General features: G+C 53.8%; 1 protein-coding gene across 4 annotated transcripts in view; it reads right to left on the minus strand.

The window, feature by feature from the left end:
* The window catches only part of LTBP2 (latent transforming growth factor beta binding protein 2), a 111109-nt gene extending 90617 nt beyond the window's left edge, over positions 1-20492 (minus strand). For all 4 annotated transcript variants that reach the window (XM_069597067.1, XM_069597065.1, XM_069597066.1 and 1 more), the window contains exons 1-2: positions 19175-20492; positions 12402-12472 (exon numbers count right to left, since the gene is read on the minus strand). In XM_069597067.1, coding sequence (XP_069453168.1) covers positions 12402-12472; positions 19175-20007 — 904 coding nt within the window. In that variant the 5' untranslated portion in view covers positions 20008-20492. The remainder of the gene's footprint in view (positions 1-12401; positions 12473-19174) is intronic.
* Between the last annotated feature and the right edge of the window lie 379 nt (positions 20493-20871).

Raw genomic sequence — 20871 nt, forward strand, 5'->3', positions numbered from 1 at the left:
CTGAAATAGCACAGAGGCCAGGTCGGCTAAGAAAGGTCCTCCTGAAACAAGTGCTATGATTTCAGAAGTTGTGAGCCAGGTCTCACCAACTTCATTTGCATCCTTCTCTTCGTTGTCTTCTCAAGTCTCAGCAGGTAGTGATTCCCTCACTACAGTGTTTTGCTCTGAGCTGAGCATCTGCATTATGGGATTGGAGCATAAACTCCTCTCCTCCCTCCTCTCTCCCCCCAAAACCACCCCCAATTGGTCCCAAATGATGGCTCCGAGTGCCTGTCCATGAAGGGGAACAGTCTGAGATCAGTTTTTACTGACCTGCCATAAAACAATAAAAACAAAACAGTTTCTTGTGTTTCCTATAATGCTATTTTCTTCCCCATTGAAAAAGTGTCTTTCAGATGCAGAGGACAAACATATAGATACCAAAAGGGAAAGTGGGCGGCGGGATGAACTGGGAGATTGAGGTTGACATATATACACGATTGATACTATGTATAAAATAAATAAGTAGTAAGAACCTGCTATACAGCTCAGGGAGCTATGTACTCAGCGCTCTGTGGTGACCTAAATGGGAAAGAAATCCAAAAAAGCGGGGAGAGATGTATACGGATGGCTGATTCACTTTGCTGCGCAGCAGAAACTAACATAACACTGTAAAGTAACTACACTCCAATAAAAAAGAAAATTAAGTGTCTTTTATTTTAAGATTATATCTTACCTCCTTTTCTGGTGTTCAAATGGTCTTTGAAGTGGTTAAAGGTGATGGCAAATGGTGTTTCTAATATCCTCACTTGGCAAAATGAAAAGCTGGCTACTGTACTTTGGTACATAAGATGTTTTGGATATTTACTGGTGTGTGAAATGCAAAGGTTTGGAACCCTTGGGGGAGGAGGGGGCCATAGCGGTCATGTGCCTTTTGTTTAAAGGAGACCGTGAAAAACATTCCTAAGTCAAACGGGCACAGATTTCAAAACTGAAGTATCTAGTGCTCAGCCGTTGCAGAATCGCCCATGGCAGGGGGGATTGCATAAAGCGAAAAAGGAAATACCACGGCACCCCCAGAGAGGCAGTTTCATGCGGCACTGTGGGAAGTTTAAGAGAGAAAATTCCCAGCGTGGCAGGCTGGGCCGTCTTCACGTTTCACGGTTGGATCCTCATTCCTCCCATTTTCCTACAAGAGCAAAGGTCATGCCTTCTACTTGAGAAATCAACCCTGAGCGGGTATATGGCTTTAAAGAGTCTTTGTTGGTTATTGGTGACAGGTTATCAAGCATGATGCCACGATGCCCATGTCTAGCCATCGAAGACATATCCAGCCCCTCCCTGTCAGGAACCAGCATCCTCAGAACCTGGAGGTGATCCTGCTCCCGGATTCCCATGCCCACTCACCAATGCCAGCCATTAGCCATTCATAATTTAGGCTCCTGAACCCTGGCTTGTCCACATTCCTGGCACTCTCTTTCTCACTGAGGATTGGACATGTGGAAAGTTTCAGCTTTGGGAGTTCAGCTCTGTGAAGTTAGCAGGATGCCAAAAGAGAGGGAATAAAAAAACTCCCGAAACTGCTTTGAAAGTAAGAAATAGAAAGTATCGTTCTCTCCACCACGCCCCCTCCCCCGACTCCTGGCTGTGCCCCCTTCCACCTTCACTCAGATCCAGTACAGTCGAAAAGAGGTTTGCTCAGATTTTCCACACAAAACCCCTCCGTTTGGGAGGAGACCCAATCCAGAATGGGCAGGCTTGGGGCGGGGGAGAGTCTGGAAAGAGCTCCCACCAGGCAGGCTGCTTCTGCCCTCTGCTCAGAGCCTCCGTGAAGAGTGACTTGGTGGCAGAAGGACCTTGGGTTGAGTCAGGAAGATCTGGTTTGACCCCTCGCTCAGCCACACCCCACCTGTGTGTCCTTGGGCACGTCTTATCTCACTGAGATGCCTCAACCTGTGCCTCAGTTGTCTTGTCCATCAAATGGGTCTGACAATTGCTGCCTCAAAGAGTTGTGTGAACCTCAGCAGAAATCAGGGACGTGGACATGCTCTGCACTTTCTGAGGCTGCGCTGTCCCGTGTCTAATGCTGTAGCCATGAGCCGTGCTGTGCTCTGCTTAGTCACGTCTGGCTCTTATGACCCCATGGTCTGGCTCTTACGACCCCATGGACTGTAGCCCGTCAGGCAAGTCTCCCCCTGGGGATTCTCCAAGCAGGAATACTGGAGTGGATTGCCATACCCTCCTCCAGGGGATCTTCCCAACCCAGGGATCGAAGCTGGGTCTCCTGCATTGCAGGCAGGTTCTTTACCTTCTGAGCCACCAGGGAAGCCTGTAGCCATGAGCAATACAGGGCTACTGACAGTGAAACTGATTAAATAAAATTTAAAATTCAGTTGCACTAGCCATATGTCAAGGGTTCAACAGCTAAAGCAGGCGCATGGCTACCATGTTAGATGGCAGGATACAGAGCATTTCCACAGAAAGTTTCCACAGGAAGTTGTATTGGACAGCATTTTGCAAAGCTTTTAAAAATAAAAAGAAAGCTTTAAAAAAAGAAAAAAAAAAACCCACACCCCCAGGGATGGAAGCAAGAGGGCTTCTGGATTTCCCTGCCATGACCTTTTTCCCAGGAAAAGGCAATGACAACGTGGGCCCTGGTTACAGAGATGTAACATGCACTGTGGTGCAGTGGTAGGGCTGCTTCTCAGGTGTTGAACACAGCCGGCCTCCTCCCCACCTCCCACCCTCATCATGTAAGCCTCTTGTCATCAGCTCTCTCTCCTGGGACTTAGAGATGCCTTCTCCCTCCATCAGTTATCCATTAGGTGAGGCACTGACTTCAGGGTGTATGGCTTAAGCCCGCACCCTCCTCCGAGGCCTCCAAGCCCCCCACACGCTGTCTTGTCTGGGAGACAAATCTAGCTTCCAGATTAGACTCTGAGCCCAGCACCCCCACACCCGAGGCTCTTCAGCAGCCCCTCAGATTAAACTGCCATCTTTCCTAAACTCTGCCTCCGTGGAACTCTAGTACCCGAGTACCCGGTCCCTCCCTCAGGACAGGGCCCTGTCTCTTCCATACCTGGGGGCCTCTGCAGGCAGGACAGTCTCCTACCACCCTCAGGACTGTGCTTCCCTCGCACCCCACCTTAGACCCCTACCTGGAGCCTCAGTTTGCCTCCGGAATTCACTTCACTGGGGGAGGGGTGTAACTATGACCCTGAGCTGTTTCTCCACAGCCTTGACCTCTGGTTCCCAAAGAAAGGGGACCCTGATGTCAGAGCCCCCCACCGTCCCCGGGTCCAGGAAACCCCTCACTGGCCTTCATACACTCTCAGAATCCATGGAGGACTCGTCCTCTCCACACTCAAACTCTGCCCAGGGGCTGTGTCCCCCCACCCCCAGATCCCGACTTGGCCCCAAACTGCCAGGCTGTGGGAGAAGTCAGGTCCTCAAGGACTCGGCTGCTCCCACCACAGCTGGGCTGGGTCGGCAGCTCAGGAGGGCTGGAAGCAGCCCTGGGGCTCAGGGGCCAGCCAAGCGCCCGGCTCCAAAATAGCAGTTGTGTTCACATAAAAGCCTCTAATGAGAGAAAGATGCCGTTCTTGGCCCCTCGCGCGCGCTCTGCAGACGTCGTCGTCTGGCAGGCCGAGTGGGCCTCTACCGTTTGGCGGTCGGAGGGGAGGAAGGGGAGGTGTGAGTCAGACCTTGGCCCCCAGCCCCTCGGCATGGACCGCCCTGCTAATTGCATTAACAAATGCCGAGATGCTGGGCCAGCTGGGGGCCCAGGGGCTGGGGCAGAGAGCAGCCTCGGTTCCCATCAGCTCCAGCAGGCATGAAGAAGGGACCACTGGGTAGGACTCGGGGGCCTGGGGCTGAGGCCCGGGTTTGCCACAAACTCCTGCCCTAAAGCAGAAGCTCACCTGTCCACCCACTTCACAGCCTCGAGGGCTCTGTCTAGAGGAGGCAAGAATTTAAAGAGGGCCCCTGGAGATGGGATGGAATCCTGAAGCAGCCCTCCTCGGGGACATGCCCAGGGACCCTGTCTTTTCCAGGGGAGCCGCTCTCGGACACGGAGGACAGGTCTGTGGCCGACATGGAGCCTTCCAAACCCTTCTGCAGACACACTAGCTCCATGCCCAGGACCCACGAAGGTCAAGAGGGAAGGAGTACACCATTCTCACTTATAACTCAGCCCAGGCCAGGGCAGACGTGTGGAGGAGAGGGCAGCCTTACAGTCAAAGAGACCTGCATTTGAATTCCAACCTGGTGACCTCAGGCAAGTTTCATCACCTCTGCCAGTATCGTTTTCTCTAGAAAATAGTCATGCATCCAACATTTACTCTTTGCCTAGGACAGTAAACAAGAGTTTACCGTCCTTTTCTTTTCGGAGAGAAAGAGGTCCTTTTCTTCAACAGAGTCTCCAGCTCAGCAAGATTCATAAAACGAGTAAACAAACAAGCAGAGGAAGCGACGCTGGGATACGAAGAAGGATGGAGGAAACAGTCGAGGGGCTGAGATCCAGAAAAACAAGGCTACTGGGGGCAACTCTCCACAGAGTGGCTGGGGGAGCTGGAAACAGTGACCGGAAGGGGGATGAGGAGGCAGCCACCTACAGAGACGAGAGAAATCTCGTGGAACAGCCTGGAGGCGGCACATCCCAGGAACCCAGACTAGATTCAGTGAGGGAGGGGCTGACACACAAGGCTGGACACACTGCTGCAGGAAGGTTTGACTAGCGATGTGTGAATATCTGGACTTCCCAGGTGGCGCCAGTGGTAAAGAACACGCCTGCCAATGCAGGAGACATAAGAGATGCGGGTTCCATCCCTGGGTCAGGAAGATGCCCTAGAGAAGGAAATGGCAACCCATCCCAGTATTCTCGCCTGGAGAATCCCATGGACAGAGGAGCCTGGCGGACTAGTGTCCATAGGGTCTCGAAGAGTCAGACAAGACTGAAGCGACTTAACACACACGCACGTGTGATTATCGAATTTACGAAATGGAACCGGAGGGAAAGGGGGACGGTAGGAGCAGTCAGCCAGCTGCAGCGGTCACCTAGGAGGACATGCTATTGCCTGGGACCACAGACTGGAGAAGCATTGGTTAGGGGGTGGGGGGTGGGAGAGTGAGAAGCAGAGAGGCTCCCAAGAGATTCAGGAAGTGAAGCACACAGGGCTCGGTGAAGGACTGGACTAAAACCTGAGCAAGAGAAAGGTGTCCTAAATGGTCCCCAAGAGGGCAGCGTGAGCATTCGGGTAGACAGGTTGCCTTTTAACAGGGTGGGTAAGACCTGGTCAGGGACATTGGCTCAGAGGGAGGGAAACCATGAGTTCGCTTTGGTAAAGCTGGGGTGGGGGCTTGTCTGGAGGCATCAAGAGCACCAAGATGTCAAGGAGGCAGCAGGATGAAAGGAGTCTGGAGGTCGGTGGAGAGGTCTGGCTGAAGACGCACATAAATCTGGGCATCATCAGCCCAGAGACAATGCTCACATCCGTGGGAATGCATTAGATCACTCCAGGACGGTGCAGTGAGAAAGAAAGGAAAAGGGCCCAGAACTCAGTCCAGTGTTTAGTTGCTGGGCAGAGGAGAAGCAGCAGCCAAGGGACATGGGAGGAGCCGGCAGAGATCAACGTGGTGGCCGCTCGCAGGGCGGGGGTGCTGAAGGGTTTAGTGTGGTCCCTGGCACAGAGCGAGTACTGCCACTCTTATTATTCTTGTGTTTTAATTGTCTGGCACAGTGCCTACTGGCACTCAATAAATGGGGGGGGGCAATTAATGCTGGATTTGCTTCACACGGTCCCCCCTCTCTGGGAGGAGGATTTGGAGGATCTGGAGAAAGTTAAAGGTAGCCCAACATTAAGATGTTGAGCAGGAAAGGCAAAGCCAAGGAGATGAGAAGAGGCAGCTGGGGATGGCAGAAGGAAACTGTCAGATCACCCAAGTAATTCACCCACTCAGTCCTTTAATACACATGTACTACTGGCACCCCACTGGCACCCCACTGGCATCAACAGGACACAGCCCCGCCTTCAGGACCCCCTGGGGAAGTAAAAGTGAAAGTGTTAGTCCCTCAGCCGTGTCCAACTCTTTGTGATCCAAGGACTGTAACCCACCAGGCTCCTCTGTCCAAGGAATTCTCCAGGCAAGAATATTGGAGTGGGTTGCAATTCTCTTCTCCAAGGGATCTTCCCAACCCAGGGATCGAACCTGCAACTTCTGTGTCTCTCGCATTGCAAGCATATTCTTTACCACCTGAGCTTCCAGAGAAGGCCCTGGGTAAGAGCATCTCCTATATACTCCTTTGAGCAAAAAGACTTGAGGGCACACACCTGCTCAACAGGAAGATCTAAGATACCCCCACATGGAGGGGGTACAGATGGGCAATGTTTCTTGCTAGGACTGTACCATTTGTGTTAGCTGGGTCTCCACGGCAGTTGTGTGATAACCCCCCTTAACACCTTCCACTTTCCTTTCTACCACTCCCACCAGCTACTGAATCTCATCAGACAATCCACCTAGAGATGAGCCATAGGTAGGCTTGAGCCTCTAGCTCCTGCTGGTTCCTAAACAATCAGTAATTAACCTGCAAATCCCACAAATGCCCTGACCCTTTTCCCTAACATTTGCTCAGCACTTACCATTATGAGACCCTGGGGCCAATTTCTTTACAAGTATCTCCTCTAAAGAGTCTCACAACAACCACTGGTACCAGTCTGACCCTCATTTGACATATGGACAAACTGAGGCCTAGAGCAGTCCAGCAACTTGTCTGAGATCTCCGTGCAAGTAAGTGATGGAGCAAGAGTTTGAACTCAGAGAGTCTGGCTCCAAAGTTGGGGCTCTTCCCCATCTGGCCACAGTCTTGGCCTCTGGGGTGGGGTCATTTGCAGGGCTGGGCTGGGGGAGGCCAGAAGAGCTCCTTCAGGGAAATCCAGGAGAAGCTCAGATCAGAAGGGATGGGGATCCTTACAGCACTGAGATGTGGTCCAGAAGTGCTGTTGTAATGGCCCCACAAGTAGAGAGGCTTGGGGCCAAAACACAAGAACAAGTGCCCAGGCCATTCCAGGGTCTCCTGAGCACAATGGAGAGTTTTATGAAAAGGCTGATGAGCCCAGAGCAACAGGAAGAGACCTCTCTGCACAGGCCTGGGAAAGGCCCTGTGTTGCTCAGCACATTGTTGGTGAGCCTTGCACCTTGTATCCAATGAACGCTTGCACTGTGCTGCAGGCCCAGGGGCCATGAGATACAGTCCCTGCTCTCACCATCAAGGCCAGACATGTATACAACACCCAGAACATGCCAGGCTTTGAACTAAACATTTGCCCTAAGCTATCTCTTTGTTCCTTAGAATTATGTGAGGCAGGGACAAGTATTAGTCATATTTTATGGAAAAAGAAATTGAGGCACAGAGAGCTTAAACATCTTGCCCAGGGTCCTGCAGCTAAGCTATGGAGCTGGCATTTAAACCCAGGCAGGCAGCATAGCCTCCTGGATTGAGATTAAGATCACAGCCAAAGTTACCCTATGCTAGGCTCTCTGTATGCACTCACTCGTTTCCCAGGAGCGTGGTGTCAAGCCCTGTCCTCTGGACCAGGCTACCTAAATTCACACCCAGGCTCTGCCGATTCCCAGCTGCATGACTTGGACAAACAGTTAACCTCATCTGTAAATGGGGATAAAGGTCAAATCTGGTTTACAGGAGGGTTGTTTTCAGGGTTAAAAATTAATAATCAAGTTCCGACCCTTGGTAAGATCTTGAGTGTGTTACTATTATTAGAAGCAGCTCTATAGAGACTGTTATCCTCACTTACTGGGTGTTATACTCACTGGGTGAGGCTCTGGGGCTGGGAGAGGGCCAGGCACTTGCTTGAGGACACAGAGCTGGGATTCAAAGCCATGACTCCTTGAATCTGGCACTGGAATCTAAAGTACATTTTCTCACTCTATGCCTTACTCCCGGTGGGGACGTGGGGGAGGTAATCCTCCTAGCCCCTTCCCAAGAGCCTTCTGCCTTCCCCGGAACAGCCCTGGCCCCTGTGCATCTAGGCTGAGATAAAAGGAGAAGCCAGAGAATTCTTTAAATCCTCTTCCCCAGGATGAGCCTTTAGAAGTCCCCGCAAAGGCTGTGTGTGTATTGGGGTGAGTCAGTCTGGGAAGACTGGACAGTCTTCCAAAAGCCCTAATTCTAAACAGGATCCAGCCTCCCCACACCCTGCAGTCCTTCGCCTTAGCCGAGTGGGCCGGCAGGCCCCAGCGAGCTGCCTGCACAAATGCATAAACACATAAATTGTGTGGCAGGGCTGGCAAAGCCACAGAAGGGAAGGAGGAGAGCGAGACCAGAGGAGGCGGCGAGGGCCCAGCTCCAGACCCCGCCAGGCTGCAGAGAGCAGCTGGGCTTCCAGCAACAGACACCTGCAGACACTGTGGCTCCCCAAGGCCCAGGGACCAGACAGAAATAAAGAGAGAGGCTGCCAGGGAGATGGCTGGTATGTTACGGCAACCGAGGATTCCATAAGAAGAGGGAAGCTGGGGGTCGGGGGAGACCCAGGGCACAAAGGCCATCACTCCTTGTGTGTGGGCAGTGGGCTGGACCCACAGGTCTCTGGAAGAGACCAGAGGATGGATTGACTCCCTGTACCCTTCTGAGACTAGACTTGGAAGTTGGGGGAATGTCCCACACCCCTCCCTGTCACCCCCAACCTTGCCAGACCAGGAGAGTCACCCCACATCTGTGAAATCGCTAGGCCAGAGTCATGAGCACTTCCCAGTACTGGCAGCCTTGGCTCCAGCCAGGGGAGCAGAGCATGGGGAGGGGATAGGGAGACGCACACCACTCAGGGGAAGCGGGACTGCCAGCTGACAGGGTGTGGTAGCAAGAGCCCATACTTGACAGAGCTTCAGACCAGCCATCCAGGGCCAACACCCTGCCATCCACGTGGTTCTCATTAGGCTCATTAGCAGCAAAATAGCAACAAGCAAACAGCACTGGGCCCAGCTAATTAGTACACAGACCTTCAGTGGGCAAGTCGACTTCCAGTGGGAGAGGCTAACACCCACTGGCAAAGTCCTCCCAGAGCGCTGCCAGCCTGCATGCCAGAGTCCCAGAGACACCTAGAGGGGCAGCAGAAGACCGGGGAGAGAAATAACAGGGCTGAGGACCCCCAGGGTGGAGTGGGTACTGACGGCACACCGGAGCAGCTGCCCCCTGCTCAGGGCTCAAGGGTGCGCACACATGTCAGTTCTGACAATCAGCAGACTCACCCAACCTCGAGTTTCCAGTGTTGAAACTCCAGATTGGCAGAAAATGATGCTGGGAAGTCATGAGCAAGTCAGGAAATCGAGAGCCTTCAGGCCTGAGTGAGGCTCGTGCCCAGACCCTCAGGCAGCTAGGGAGAAGGCCACCCACTCTGAAGCCAGCCTCCTCAACTTCAAACCTCAGCAACACTCTCTGCTAAGCTCCCTAGAACTTACGAGCCCTCCTCCTCATCTCTAGCCCCATATCCCTCCCCAGGCCTCCAGAGGCCGCCCCCCGCCAGGGCTTGCTACTCAAAGTGTGGTCCGTGGACCAGCAGCATCAGCATCCCCTAGGAACTTGTTAGAAACAGACTCTCCAGCCTCACCCCAGACCTGCTGAGTCACAGTCTGCACTTTAATAAGATCCCAGAGGAGAGTGAAAAAGCTGGCTCAAAACTCAACTTTCAAAAAAACTAAGATGGTATCCAGCCCCATCACTTAATGGCAAATAGAAGGGGAAAAAGTAGAAGTCACAAATTTTATTTTCTTGGGCTCCAAAATTGCTGCAGATGGTGACTGCAGCCTTTAAATTAACAGATGTTTGCTCCTTGGAAGGAAAGCTATGACAAACCTAGACAGCATATTAAAAAGCAGAGGCATCACTTTGTTGATAAAGGTCCATGCTGTCAAAGCCATGGTTTTTCCAGTAGTCATGTATGGATGTGAGAGTTGGACCATAAAGAAGGCTGAGTGCCAAAGAACGGATACTTTTGAACTGTGGTGCTGGAGAAGACTCCTGACAGTCCCTTGGACTACAAGGAGATCAAACCAGTCAATCCTAAAGGAAATCAGTCCAGTTCTTAATATTCATTGGAAGGACTGAAGCTGAAGCTGAAGCTCCAATACTTTGGCTACCTGGTGCGAAGAACCGACTCATTGGAAAAGACCCTGATGCTGGGAAAGACTGAGGGCAGGAGGAGAAGGGGGCGACAGAGGATGAGATGGTTGGATGATACCAGCGACTCAATGGACATGAATTTGAGCAAGGTCCGGGAGTTGGTGAAGGACAGGGAAGCCTGATGTGCTGCAGTCCATGGGGTCACCAAGAGTCAGACAGAAGTAAGCGAGTGAACACCAGCAACAGAGGATTCGTGGGAACCTTCAAATTTGAGTAGGGCTCCCCAAAGCAGATCTTCCCATGATTGACCCCAAACTCTGCTTAGCAGTCTTCAGCCCTGGTTAGAATCACCTACGGAACTTTAATAACATACTAGCCCCTAGCCCCAGAGCTTCTCCTGATTGTAAACTTACTGGGCTACCCACATCCTTGGCTTCTCTGCCCAGGGGAGTCACCAATTTCAGGTCTCAGATCTTCTACTAAGGAGCTGTGTGACCTTGAGCAAGTCATCTGAGGCACACAGTCCTTATCTTTCAAATTATGAAGAAGGGTCCCTCCCCCAACTGTGCCCCTAGTCACTGAGTACCTAGCTTCTGCAAGCCCCGCTAATTCCGGTTCCCCCAAAAGGAAAGAATTTTCAGGTAGAAATCTGCATTGCTGTTCGTTTCTGAGTTTGGAGTTTTGTCTTCTTCCTCTGGAGATCCTTTCTCTTTCTCTGAAGATTCTGCCCAGGCTTCATCATCAGACTGGGAGAGGGTCAAGGCCACGAGGTCAGAGGCAGAACTGGAAGCTTGGTAAGCCAGCCCCATAGGAATGGAAGCAATCCCATTGCATCCCTGTCTATCCCCATCTCAGAAGGCATCAGGAGGCCAGAAATGAAGGCATCCATCAGGGACAGGAACACCATAGGTTTCATCACCCCGCTGGACCACTAGCTGTGAAACTCTCACACTGGAAAGGGCCTAGGGCTTGTCATTGGGCGGGAAGGGGTGCTGGTGAAACTAGGGCTTTGCAGCCAGGCTTAGGGCAGAGGGTAGAATTGGATCCTGGAGGAACAGCTGGGCAGAGCTCCTCGTACTGCCACAAAGTCTGGAGTGGGGGCGTGCGGTGCTGATGAAGGCTCGAGAGGAGCCGCGGGGTATGACGGAGGAAGATCCAAGCTCTCTGAAACTGTCCAGTCATCACCTGTGGGGCTCCCAGAGTCCAGAAGGCCCTAAACTCAGTTAGTATTGGGAGAAAGCAAAGCCCCACAGATAAAAGTACGGGGTTCTGGGTCAGGCTGCCTAGAGTCTGCCTCCTGAGCCAGACTCAGAGCACTGTCTCCTCGGGCACATTTCTTAACCAACCTGAGCCTCAGTGTCCCAGGCTGTAACTGCGATGAGCAGTAAATACTCTTGCAGGACTGAGAGACTCGAGTAAGATGATGTATGTTAAGAGCTTAGCACAGTGCCGGGTATAGAGTAAGGCCCCAGCTGTTAGCTGGCAGCAGTCATCGTCATTGTTGCAGTATCAGTGGTGATGGTGGTGGTACAGTAACAGCAGCAGGAGCAGCAGCAGCAGCTGTGGCTGTAATGATGGTACTAGAGGCAGTAGGAGGAGCAACGGCGCCAGGGGTAGTGACGGTAGCCGCGCTGCTGGTAGCAAAGGTGCAGGCGGGCAGGCAGTATTTTTTCTAATCTGGCCCAGCCTGTCAGGCTTGGGAGAGGTCCAAAGGAAGACTGCTGCAGACACAGAAGCAGAGACTCATCTGCCCATGCTGGTAGAATGCCTGCCAGGGGGCAGAGCAGAGGTGGATCCCCACAGCACGCACTGTGAGTGCCCTCTTCCCACGGAAGGTGTGATGCAGAGGCTCTGGGGCCAGGTGTGTTCTGCAGACCCCGGGGCAAGCTAGGGGTGAGCCCCAACACAGCGGGGCATCAGAAGAGGCATACAGGAAGCTTTATAAACACGAGTGGGGATTTATCTGAGAAGTCATTTTCAGTTCAGTCATCGGGAGGCTTTTTTTTCTTTTTTTTGCCATGCAGCTTGTGGGAGCTTAGTTCCCTGACCAAGGATTGAAACCGGGCCTTCAGCAGTGAAAGCACAGAGTCCTAACTACTGGACTACCGAGGAATTCCCTGGAGGCACTTTTTCATCTTCTCCCTTCCACTGCTTCCCGCTGGAGAGGGGCTGCCTGCTCAGGAGGTAGACTGGGGAAGACACATGCTCCAGGTTCTAGAGATGCCACGCCCGGCCCAGCTCAGTGGAGAGAGAGAGAGAGAGAGAGGGTGGATGGAGTGGAGGCACTCACGTTTGATACAGTGGTTGGTGCTATTTGCTGTTGTCCATCCCGGGCAGCACTGTCCCCCGCAGACATTCCTCCTGTGGGGCCACCAAGACAGGGTCAGTGTGGGATGCTCAGAGCAGAATTATTCACAGAGCTTGTGTGATGGTCCTGCCCTTTATAGGCAGGGCCTGGGGGAACTCTGCCAGGCTGAGCACTGTCCTCCTTCTCGAGGGAGGCTGCACGGCCCAGGGGCGGGCACTAAGACAGAATCCTGATTCTGCCACTGGCGGCATGATCTTGGGAAGCATCACTCTCAACACCTGTACAAGGCAGATAATAATACCTGCCTCGTGGGGTTATTGGGAGGATTCAGCAAGATAGGGATATAGGGCCCCTGACATGAGAAGGCACTCCACTGGCACGAGGATCACGAAGACGACCAAAAAGCAAGCTGAGAGTGTCTCAGTCCCTTGCCAAGACTAAACAAGAGGAGTCAGAGCCAGACTCCAACCTAGGTTGACCCAACTCAAAGTCATGCTCCAAGTCCACGTGGCCTCTCACCAAAAAATAATCACCATGGCCCTTGCCAACAAATGCTGATAATCCAAGGGAAGCTGGAAGACACACACACACACAACAGCCTTAAGGACCTACATCTGTATCCCCTGCCAATGAATGCACACTGGGAGGAGCCTCAGCCCTCAGGCAGACTGGTACAGGGTGAGACCAAGCAACTGGGAGAGTGATGGAAAGAGCCAGGCTCCAGAATGTCCTTTAAGAGGGGCTGAGGAGGTGGAAGCCTGGTGGGACAATGGGGCTGGGGATTCGGGGTAAGCCGCTCTGCATGGCGAGTACACTTTTTATTTGGGCAGGCAGATGGAACTTACTTGAAGGGGGGATAGTCCCTCCCCCCAGCACAAGGACAGTGACCCCACAGGAGACGCTGACCAGCGGCTGCCACCAGGGCCATTCACCCAGTTCACCCAAACTCTGCCCTCTGGTTTCCGGTGGAGCCCTACAGCACCAGTAGCTTTCATCCACTCTGACTGTCAATCTACAGATCCACATGCCCAGACCCGGGTGACTTCCCCAGAGGGCTCTTCTTGTAGAAGACCTCTGGGGTCTTGCCTCCCCAGCTCAGACTGGGCTGGGCTCTGGCCTCACATATCCCATGGTTTCCATTAGAAATTGTCTACAGAGCACTCACTGAAATGCAGGGTAAGCAGGGCGGCAGAGGTATGGAGTCCGAGAATCAGGATGAAGGGCTGACCAGCAGGCCATTCCGGTGACCTCTGTGGCCAGCATGGGGGCATCTGGTCCCACTTAAGAGTTTGGTTGACGTTTGTGTCAACCCCAAAGCTGGTGTGGTTTTTGAAACCTTACGAAACATTCAAAATAAATCCTTGGCGTTTGAAAATGCTGAGGCCCATTTCTGGCCCTTTGGCCTAAAACTGTGGGGAGCTGCCTCCCAGGGAGCTCGCAGAACGTCCTCTCGGCCGAGGGCTGTGCCATCTCGGCCACTTCGAAGCCTCCCTGGACCGCTTCCCTCAGCAGTTTACTGGTTCCCTTAAGGCCTGCTCCCCACCAGGGCCCCAGTCAGTCACTGGGTTCTGCAGAAAGGGCTGGTCCTCCTATCCATGGCTTCTGTGTTGTGTGCCCTGGTGGGAGGGGGAACAACCCACCCGTTTGTAAGTCATTATCCCTGGTGGTGGTGACAAGGCCTCTGAGAGGCCTGGGAGGTCTTTGAGAGGAAAAGCAGGCAGCAAGCCCTGGGAGTTTTCTAAAGTCTAGCGTCCGCGGGAGCCCAGAGAGCGCAGACTGAGGAGTCTGCCCAGCTGAGAGGTCGTGGCACGGAGCCCAGCTCCAGGAGGCCCCCTGAGCCTACTGTCACCCTAGATACCCTCAGGATGGCCACAGAGCTGACTGTAGGAGGGCAGCGGCTCAGCCTGCCCTGCCTGCCCAGGGTAGAGCCTTCAAGGCCACCAGGGCCACTGGGAGAACTGGTCAGGATCAAAGCTGCCAAGCAAGGGAGCCACGCTCAGCTAACAGGGCCTTCCAGAGAGATCCAGGAGACTAGCCAGAACCTTGGGTGCAAGCTCCGGGAGGTGCCTGGTGGGGGATGACTGTTCAGTGGGCTCCGGTTAGCTGGAGAGAGCAAATGAGACTGACTAGCTGGGGCAAATGACTCAGGGGTTCTGGCTCTCTGGAAGATACCGCTCAGAGATTTTTATAAGTCCAGCCTTTGGGGCGGCACTGCTCCGCAAACATTAGCCCGATATCCAGCATCACTGCCCAACCCCTGGGAACACATCTGGCTAACAGCCTAGGACAGCTGCTGTTCCACCTGGAACAAACCTGGTCATTCTAGTCATTCTGGTCTTTTGTTACAGCCGCCGCCAGGCTCTCCACTGGCCTCTACAAAGCCAACCTGACCCCACCTGTCTGTAGGGTCTAACTGCCCCCATCACCCCTCCCTTATCTCCATGGCCACCCACAACCAAAGCCAAGCCAAGAGTTTGCTGTCCCCCCACCGCACTACACTTGGGCACCGTTTAATGCCTTTGCTTAAGCTGCTCTCTCTGCCTAGATGGCCTTCCCTCTCTTCTTTGCCAACTGAAATCCTTGGCATGCTCCAGATCAAACGAAACCTCCTTTGGGTGGACCCTCCCCTGACGTCTACCCAGCCTTCCCTGTTCTCCAGCCTCCACACCACGTGGTGCTGATCGGCTCAGGCTGCTGGTATATGTGTCGAGTACCTTAAGGGGTCTTTCTTATTCCTCTTTGTGCCCCTAAAGTCTAACACAGGGCCTGGCATGTGTGGCACCTTTAATACCTCTTTGTTTCACTGGATCCAGTGTTTCCCTAAAAGGTGAATGAACAACACCGAGGGTAGAAAAGGGGATTTGAGGTTTCCATACTCAGAACTTGCAGCAATGCTGAATCACACAGGGAGAAAGTGATTCCCTTTTTAGCGATGTTTCTAGTCTGATTAGATCAGTGAGGAAAAATCTCTGTCCGAAGTTGGGACTTTGTGCCAAGTCCTCTCCCCTCAATGCTTGCCAATCTCCCTTTCCAATAGGGAGAACTCACCACAGGGCTGAACTTCCTATGATAATGGTATCTGACTAGACTTGGAGAACATTTTGTTTTCACTTCAATTTTCCTACAGTTACCTTCTCTTTATGATAAGTGGTACTATCTTCAACTTAGGATAGTGATACAAAGTGTCCTTGCAAATGGATTTATTTGTTTAGAAAAATGAGTCATGCACTGTTTTAATACCAAAATATGTAACTCCTCTAACTGTCCAAAAACAGAAGGATGGATAAATAAACTGTGGTATATTCAGACAATGGCAGAATATCCAACAATTAAAATGAATAAGCCTGGGCTGATTATACTAACTTAGTTAAATCTCAAAAATCTAATGAGGACAAAGCAAATTGTAGAAAAATAATGCAGCATGGTATCACTTATCTAAAATATGCAAAACAATGTTATGTATGTTATGGATGCATACATCTGTAGCAATGGTATAAAAACATAGGTTGGCATCATTAGTAAATTCAAGGTAGTGGTTAATATCTGGGGAGAGGGGAGATAAACTTGCAGAAGATATTTCAACTAAAAAAAAATCAGAAGCAAACTATGCCAAAATATTAAAGTTTGAAAAAATTGGATTGTTAGTTGTATTATTTCCAATACCTTTTGTAGGTTTATAGGCTTGTATAATACTCCATAATATAAAACTCTTGAAAATAAATAAAACACAAAATCCTGTTATGTTTAACAGTTTATAAATTTAAAGACAATAATAGAACAAGAAAAAAAGAGGAAAATATTATGAAAGTGGTATGCTGTGAGGCTAAGCTTAATAAACACTGAATACTGGGAAACAATGGCTTAAAAACTCCCCTGTGGACTGTGAATTTCAATAATGCAGGAATTGTTTCTGCTCTGGTTACTCTGTGTCCCAGACACCTAGCGCTATGCCTGGCACACACTTAAAATCTTCATTGTGTGTAATAAATCCCCACTACATGGCAAGTTCCACGAAGACAGAGGCTGTCTTGGCCACTGCTGTATCCCCATGGTCCAGCAGAGTACCTGGCATACAGGAGACCTTCCAAATATTTGTTGAATGAATGAAGAATCCCCAGTAGTAGTGATGCAATTCCAAGATTTATCAGCAGGTGGCACTTCGTCCTTGCATGCATGCAAGCTTAGTCCCTTCAGTCCATTCTACCCCATGGACTGACTGTAGCCTGCAAGGCTCCTCTGTTCATGGAATTCTCCAGGCAAGAATACTGGGATTCTCCAAGGTGCCCTCCTCCAGGGGAATCTTCCCGACCCAAGGATCAAAACCATGTCTCTGAGGCCTCCTGCATTGGCAGGCAGGTTCTTTAACTCTAGCACTACCTGGTTGGCCCTGAGCAATTCTCAAGGCAATTGCCAGAAAGGTCAGCCTGGCTATAAGCCATTAGTCAGAATGGACTTAGGGAGAAGAAGTCGATGGAAGATTGCCACTCAGTCCCTCCCAGGTTACCTTGGAGTGGCTAGCTGGAGTGCCTGCGGAACCCACCCTTCATCAAAGCTACAGAAAATAACTTAAAGGAGGAGTCAAACCCAGCACGTGCTGGGTGATGTGTGCACCTGTGTTTGGCAGGTGCTTGTGGGTGGCATCCAGCCCAGGCACTTACACACCTGTGCACATCTACCAGCCGTATCCTGGCAACAGTCTGCTTTGCTCATCACCACCTCCTTTCACGGCTGCTAACAGTGCACCCTCCCACCTCCACTCCACTATTCCTCCTCCCCCCAACTCCTACTAGAATGCTGACAGGGTAAGCTCTCTCCATGATCTGGCCCAAATCTATGCCTCCAGCCTCAGCCCTGTGGCTCCCCGACACCAAGGTACAGACCTGCCCCTAGGCCACTGCCCACAGTTAAAAAAAAAAAAAAAAGCCCCTGTCCTCGGGCAGTGCAACATCTCGGGGTCCTACTCCTGCTACACCCCCTCCTTCTTCCCCACATGAACCCCAGGAGCTGGAGCTCACAGGGCTTCTTTTTCCTTTGAGCACCTCAGCCCCAATCATCCTTTCCTTTATGCTTTAACAGGAAGCTTCTGGTACTAGAAAGCATGTTGGCCGGTGCATATGTGTTCATTTCTCCAATTTGACTTGACATAATTGAGCTGCTCTCCTGGCAGGAGCAATGTCTTTGTCTTGGGCCACATCCCCTGTCCCTAGCTTGGCACATCTGCTCTTAGGAAGCACGTGTTCACTTGCACAGCCATTACCGCTCGCTGACTGATCCTCTGTGTAAGCTACTCGGCAGTGCCCAGGTCTCCTCTGCGTCTGCCTTAAGCCAGGCCTTGCATGGACAGAGAGACATTCCTTCACCCATTCAACAGGTACTTAGCAAGCTGCATGTAAACCCGAGCACTGTTCTAGGCACTGGTGACCCAGCAATGCAGAATACAAAGCCTCTCTTTTCCTAGCGCTGACATTAGCGCGCCCTGGGAGGCCAGACCATAAAAGCAGAAACCTAATATGTCAGATGGGAATTAGTGCTGTGAAGAAACATAAAGCAGGGAGAAGAGAGAGAGGGTGGGGCCTCTCTAAACAGAGATTTGAATGAAGGGAGAGAATCCCGCTGAAATATAGGAGAAGAGCGCTGCAGCCAAAGAAAACAGGGAGTGGAGAGGCAGTAAGAAGAGCCTCAGGAGTAGCCCTGGGGTGCAGCGCCCTTCATGCTATGCTCCGGGGGACTGAACCCAACTGGCAAATCGGGCCTCAGGCCCAGAAGGGCCGCCAGGTTCCTTCTCAGCCTCCCCGATGGTGCCCCATACCGGGCACCCGCACTGCCCCGGCTCGCTCGCCCTCCATTCTGTAGACACCTGTGCCACTCTGGCCAGGCCCAGCGCCCCGCAGCCGTGAGAATCCTCATCTGGGGGTGGGGATGGCTGGGGAGTGTCCCCTACGCCTCAAGGGCTCCCTCGGCAGGCAGCGGGTGTTGCATCGGGAGCGGGGTTGGTGGGGGGGGGGGCACTAAATGGCAGGGTTGAGGGGAGACCTAGTCCTGCAAAGTCGTGCTGACACCTAGCTGCACAGGCGCACACACAGACCCACTCCGCCATGGACCCACAGTGTCACAGCCACATCCGCGGACAGGTTTCCTGCCCAAAGTGCCCCGAGTCCACGCCCACTTCCTCGTCCAGCCGTCCGCGGACCCAGGCCGGCCTGTGCCCCAGCGCACAGCTTTGTCCCCACGAGCAGGCGTCGAAGCCTCGTTCCTGGAGATGCATCAGCCCTCGCGCTCTGGAGCCCCCACCACCACCCCCGACATCCTCCACCCACCGCGCATTAAGGCCGCTCAGCTTCTCCCGGTTCTCAAGCGCCTGGAACACCCACTCCGATGCCCTCTCCGCGATCCCCTTCGGATCCCCGCACCGCTGCGGGCAGCGGGCGTCAGCAGACACCGGTTAAGGCTGACGGGAGGAGCGCGGGCGAATGCACTGCCGCCTTGGTCAAGGATTTAACGTCGGGTCTGGGCGAGAGCTGGTACGAAAGGGTGTGGACGGTGTTTCTCTTTCCTCTCTACTCTTTGAAAGCGAGTCAGATCGAGCCCCACCTTCAGGACCTCGGTCTGTTTCCCGCAGTACTGAGGACAGAGGGAGACAGGCAGAGCCCCCGCCCTGTCCTCTCGTCTACACATCCCCATCCCTCCACGAACGAGTGTTCGGGAGTCCGACCCTCGCTCCCTCAAGCCCCCACCCTTCCCTCTCCAGCGCTCACCCCGTAAGGCGCCCTCGCGCAGCCCGCGGCCGCTGCACTGTCCCGAGACGCGGGAGAGCCGGCGCGGCCCGGGCCCGGGGTGCGGACTGCTGCTGGCCCGAGGGTCGGCTTCTCCAAGTCTGCGCAGGTGGCTGGACTCGCCGCGGCTGCTGCACGCGGGGCGGCCTCCTGGCTTCCGCCTCGGTGGACCTCCTGGGGCTCCCCCAGCTAGGCTGGACCAGCTCCGCGGGCGGCGAATCCCGGACGGGCGCGTCTTGCTCCCGGAACAGACTGTACACCTTGGCTGTAGCCGCTACGGGGCTGCCCCCGGGGCGCCGCAGCCGACTCGCGTCTCTTCCAGCCGACTCGTATCTTCCCACCGGGTCCCTCTGAGCCTGACCCATGCCCACGAAGAGAGCCAGGATGAGCGGCCAGAAGCTCCTCCAGGGGTTCCGCAGGACACGCCCAGGGCAGCGAGCGGTGGTTGGGGGCTTCATGGCGCCGGGGCGCCTGGAGAGCTGCGCGCTCGGGGAATGGCCCCCGGGGCTCACAGTAGGTGCGCCCGTCGCTCGCTGGCTGCGCTCCGGTACCCTGCCGGTGGCCCGCCTCTTCCCGTCTAGGGGGCCCCTAGTCAGACTGCGGGCTAGGCTCTCCCTGGAGCCGGAGCCAGGCGGCGGGAGCGGCCGAGGGCTGAGCGCACCGAGCCCGGAGGCCGCGCTGCGTCTCCAGCTGGGCGCGCACCGCTGTTGCACCTTCGCGCCGTCTCCCGGTCGCTGTAGCCTTCGGAAGGAGAACTGGAGGGTTTTATTTTTGGAAACCTCCCCCTGATTTTTCGTCTCTTTTATCCACACCATGCCCCCTCCTCGGAGGGACAGTTCAGCCCCCTTATTACGGGAGAGGGAGAGAGAGGAATTCCAGCAACACCCACTTTGGCACCGGGAAGCGAGCGGGCGGCGAGGGGGGTTAACCCGTGAGGAGCTGGGGGCGGCGCAGGGCCGACCCGAGCGAGAGATGGCAGGCGAGATGACAACTGTCGGGACAGGGGCACCCGAGCCACCTTTCTGCTGTCCTGGGCAAGCTGAACTGCTGACCTGTCCAGAACTGATCTCCCGCCCCTGACCTCAAGGACACACTCCACGGTTGGAAGACTAAGGCTGCAGCCTCGAAGGTCTGAAGGAGGTCGGGAGAGGTACCAAGAAGGGCATGCCAGAGATCGGACCCTAAGGACGGGCTCCGGACCCTTCGCTTCCCGCCCGAGCCCCTGGGGGGCTTCGGCCCGGGGCTGCGGCTGGAGCCGGGGCAGCGCGGGGTAGCTCGCCTGTCTCCGCCGCGGCGGGACGCGGGAAGCGCGCGCGGGAGGGTCGTCTGGAGGCGGGCGCCCTCTGGTGGACCTGGCCGCGTCCTTGGCCGTCCCGCGGCTTGCCCAGACCTGCCGCTGCCGGCCGCCCTCGCTCCTTGATCTTAATCCCCTTCCTGCTGCGTCAGGGTCGAGCCTACAAGCCCGAGGCGGTGATGGCGGCGGATCCCGCAAGAGGTGTCCTCTTTTTTTCACCGAGGAATAAACATGGAGGATCTGGAACAAGGTCACTTAAGGAGACAGCGTGTGAGCAAGAGGTGAATGAATTCCAGTCCTGCAGCCTGGAGTTCAGACCCCATTTCTTAGCCTCCCATTCCACCTCTCCCTCCCTCAGGATTGCTTCTGACTTGATGCAGTGTAT

The sequence above is a fragment of the Ovis canadensis genome, chromosome 7 (assembly GCF_042477335.2).
Source record: "Ovis canadensis isolate MfBH-ARS-UI-01 breed Bighorn chromosome 7, ARS-UI_OviCan_v2, whole genome shotgun sequence".
NCBI classification, from domain to species: Eukaryota; Metazoa; Chordata; class Mammalia; order Artiodactyla; family Bovidae; genus Ovis; species Ovis canadensis.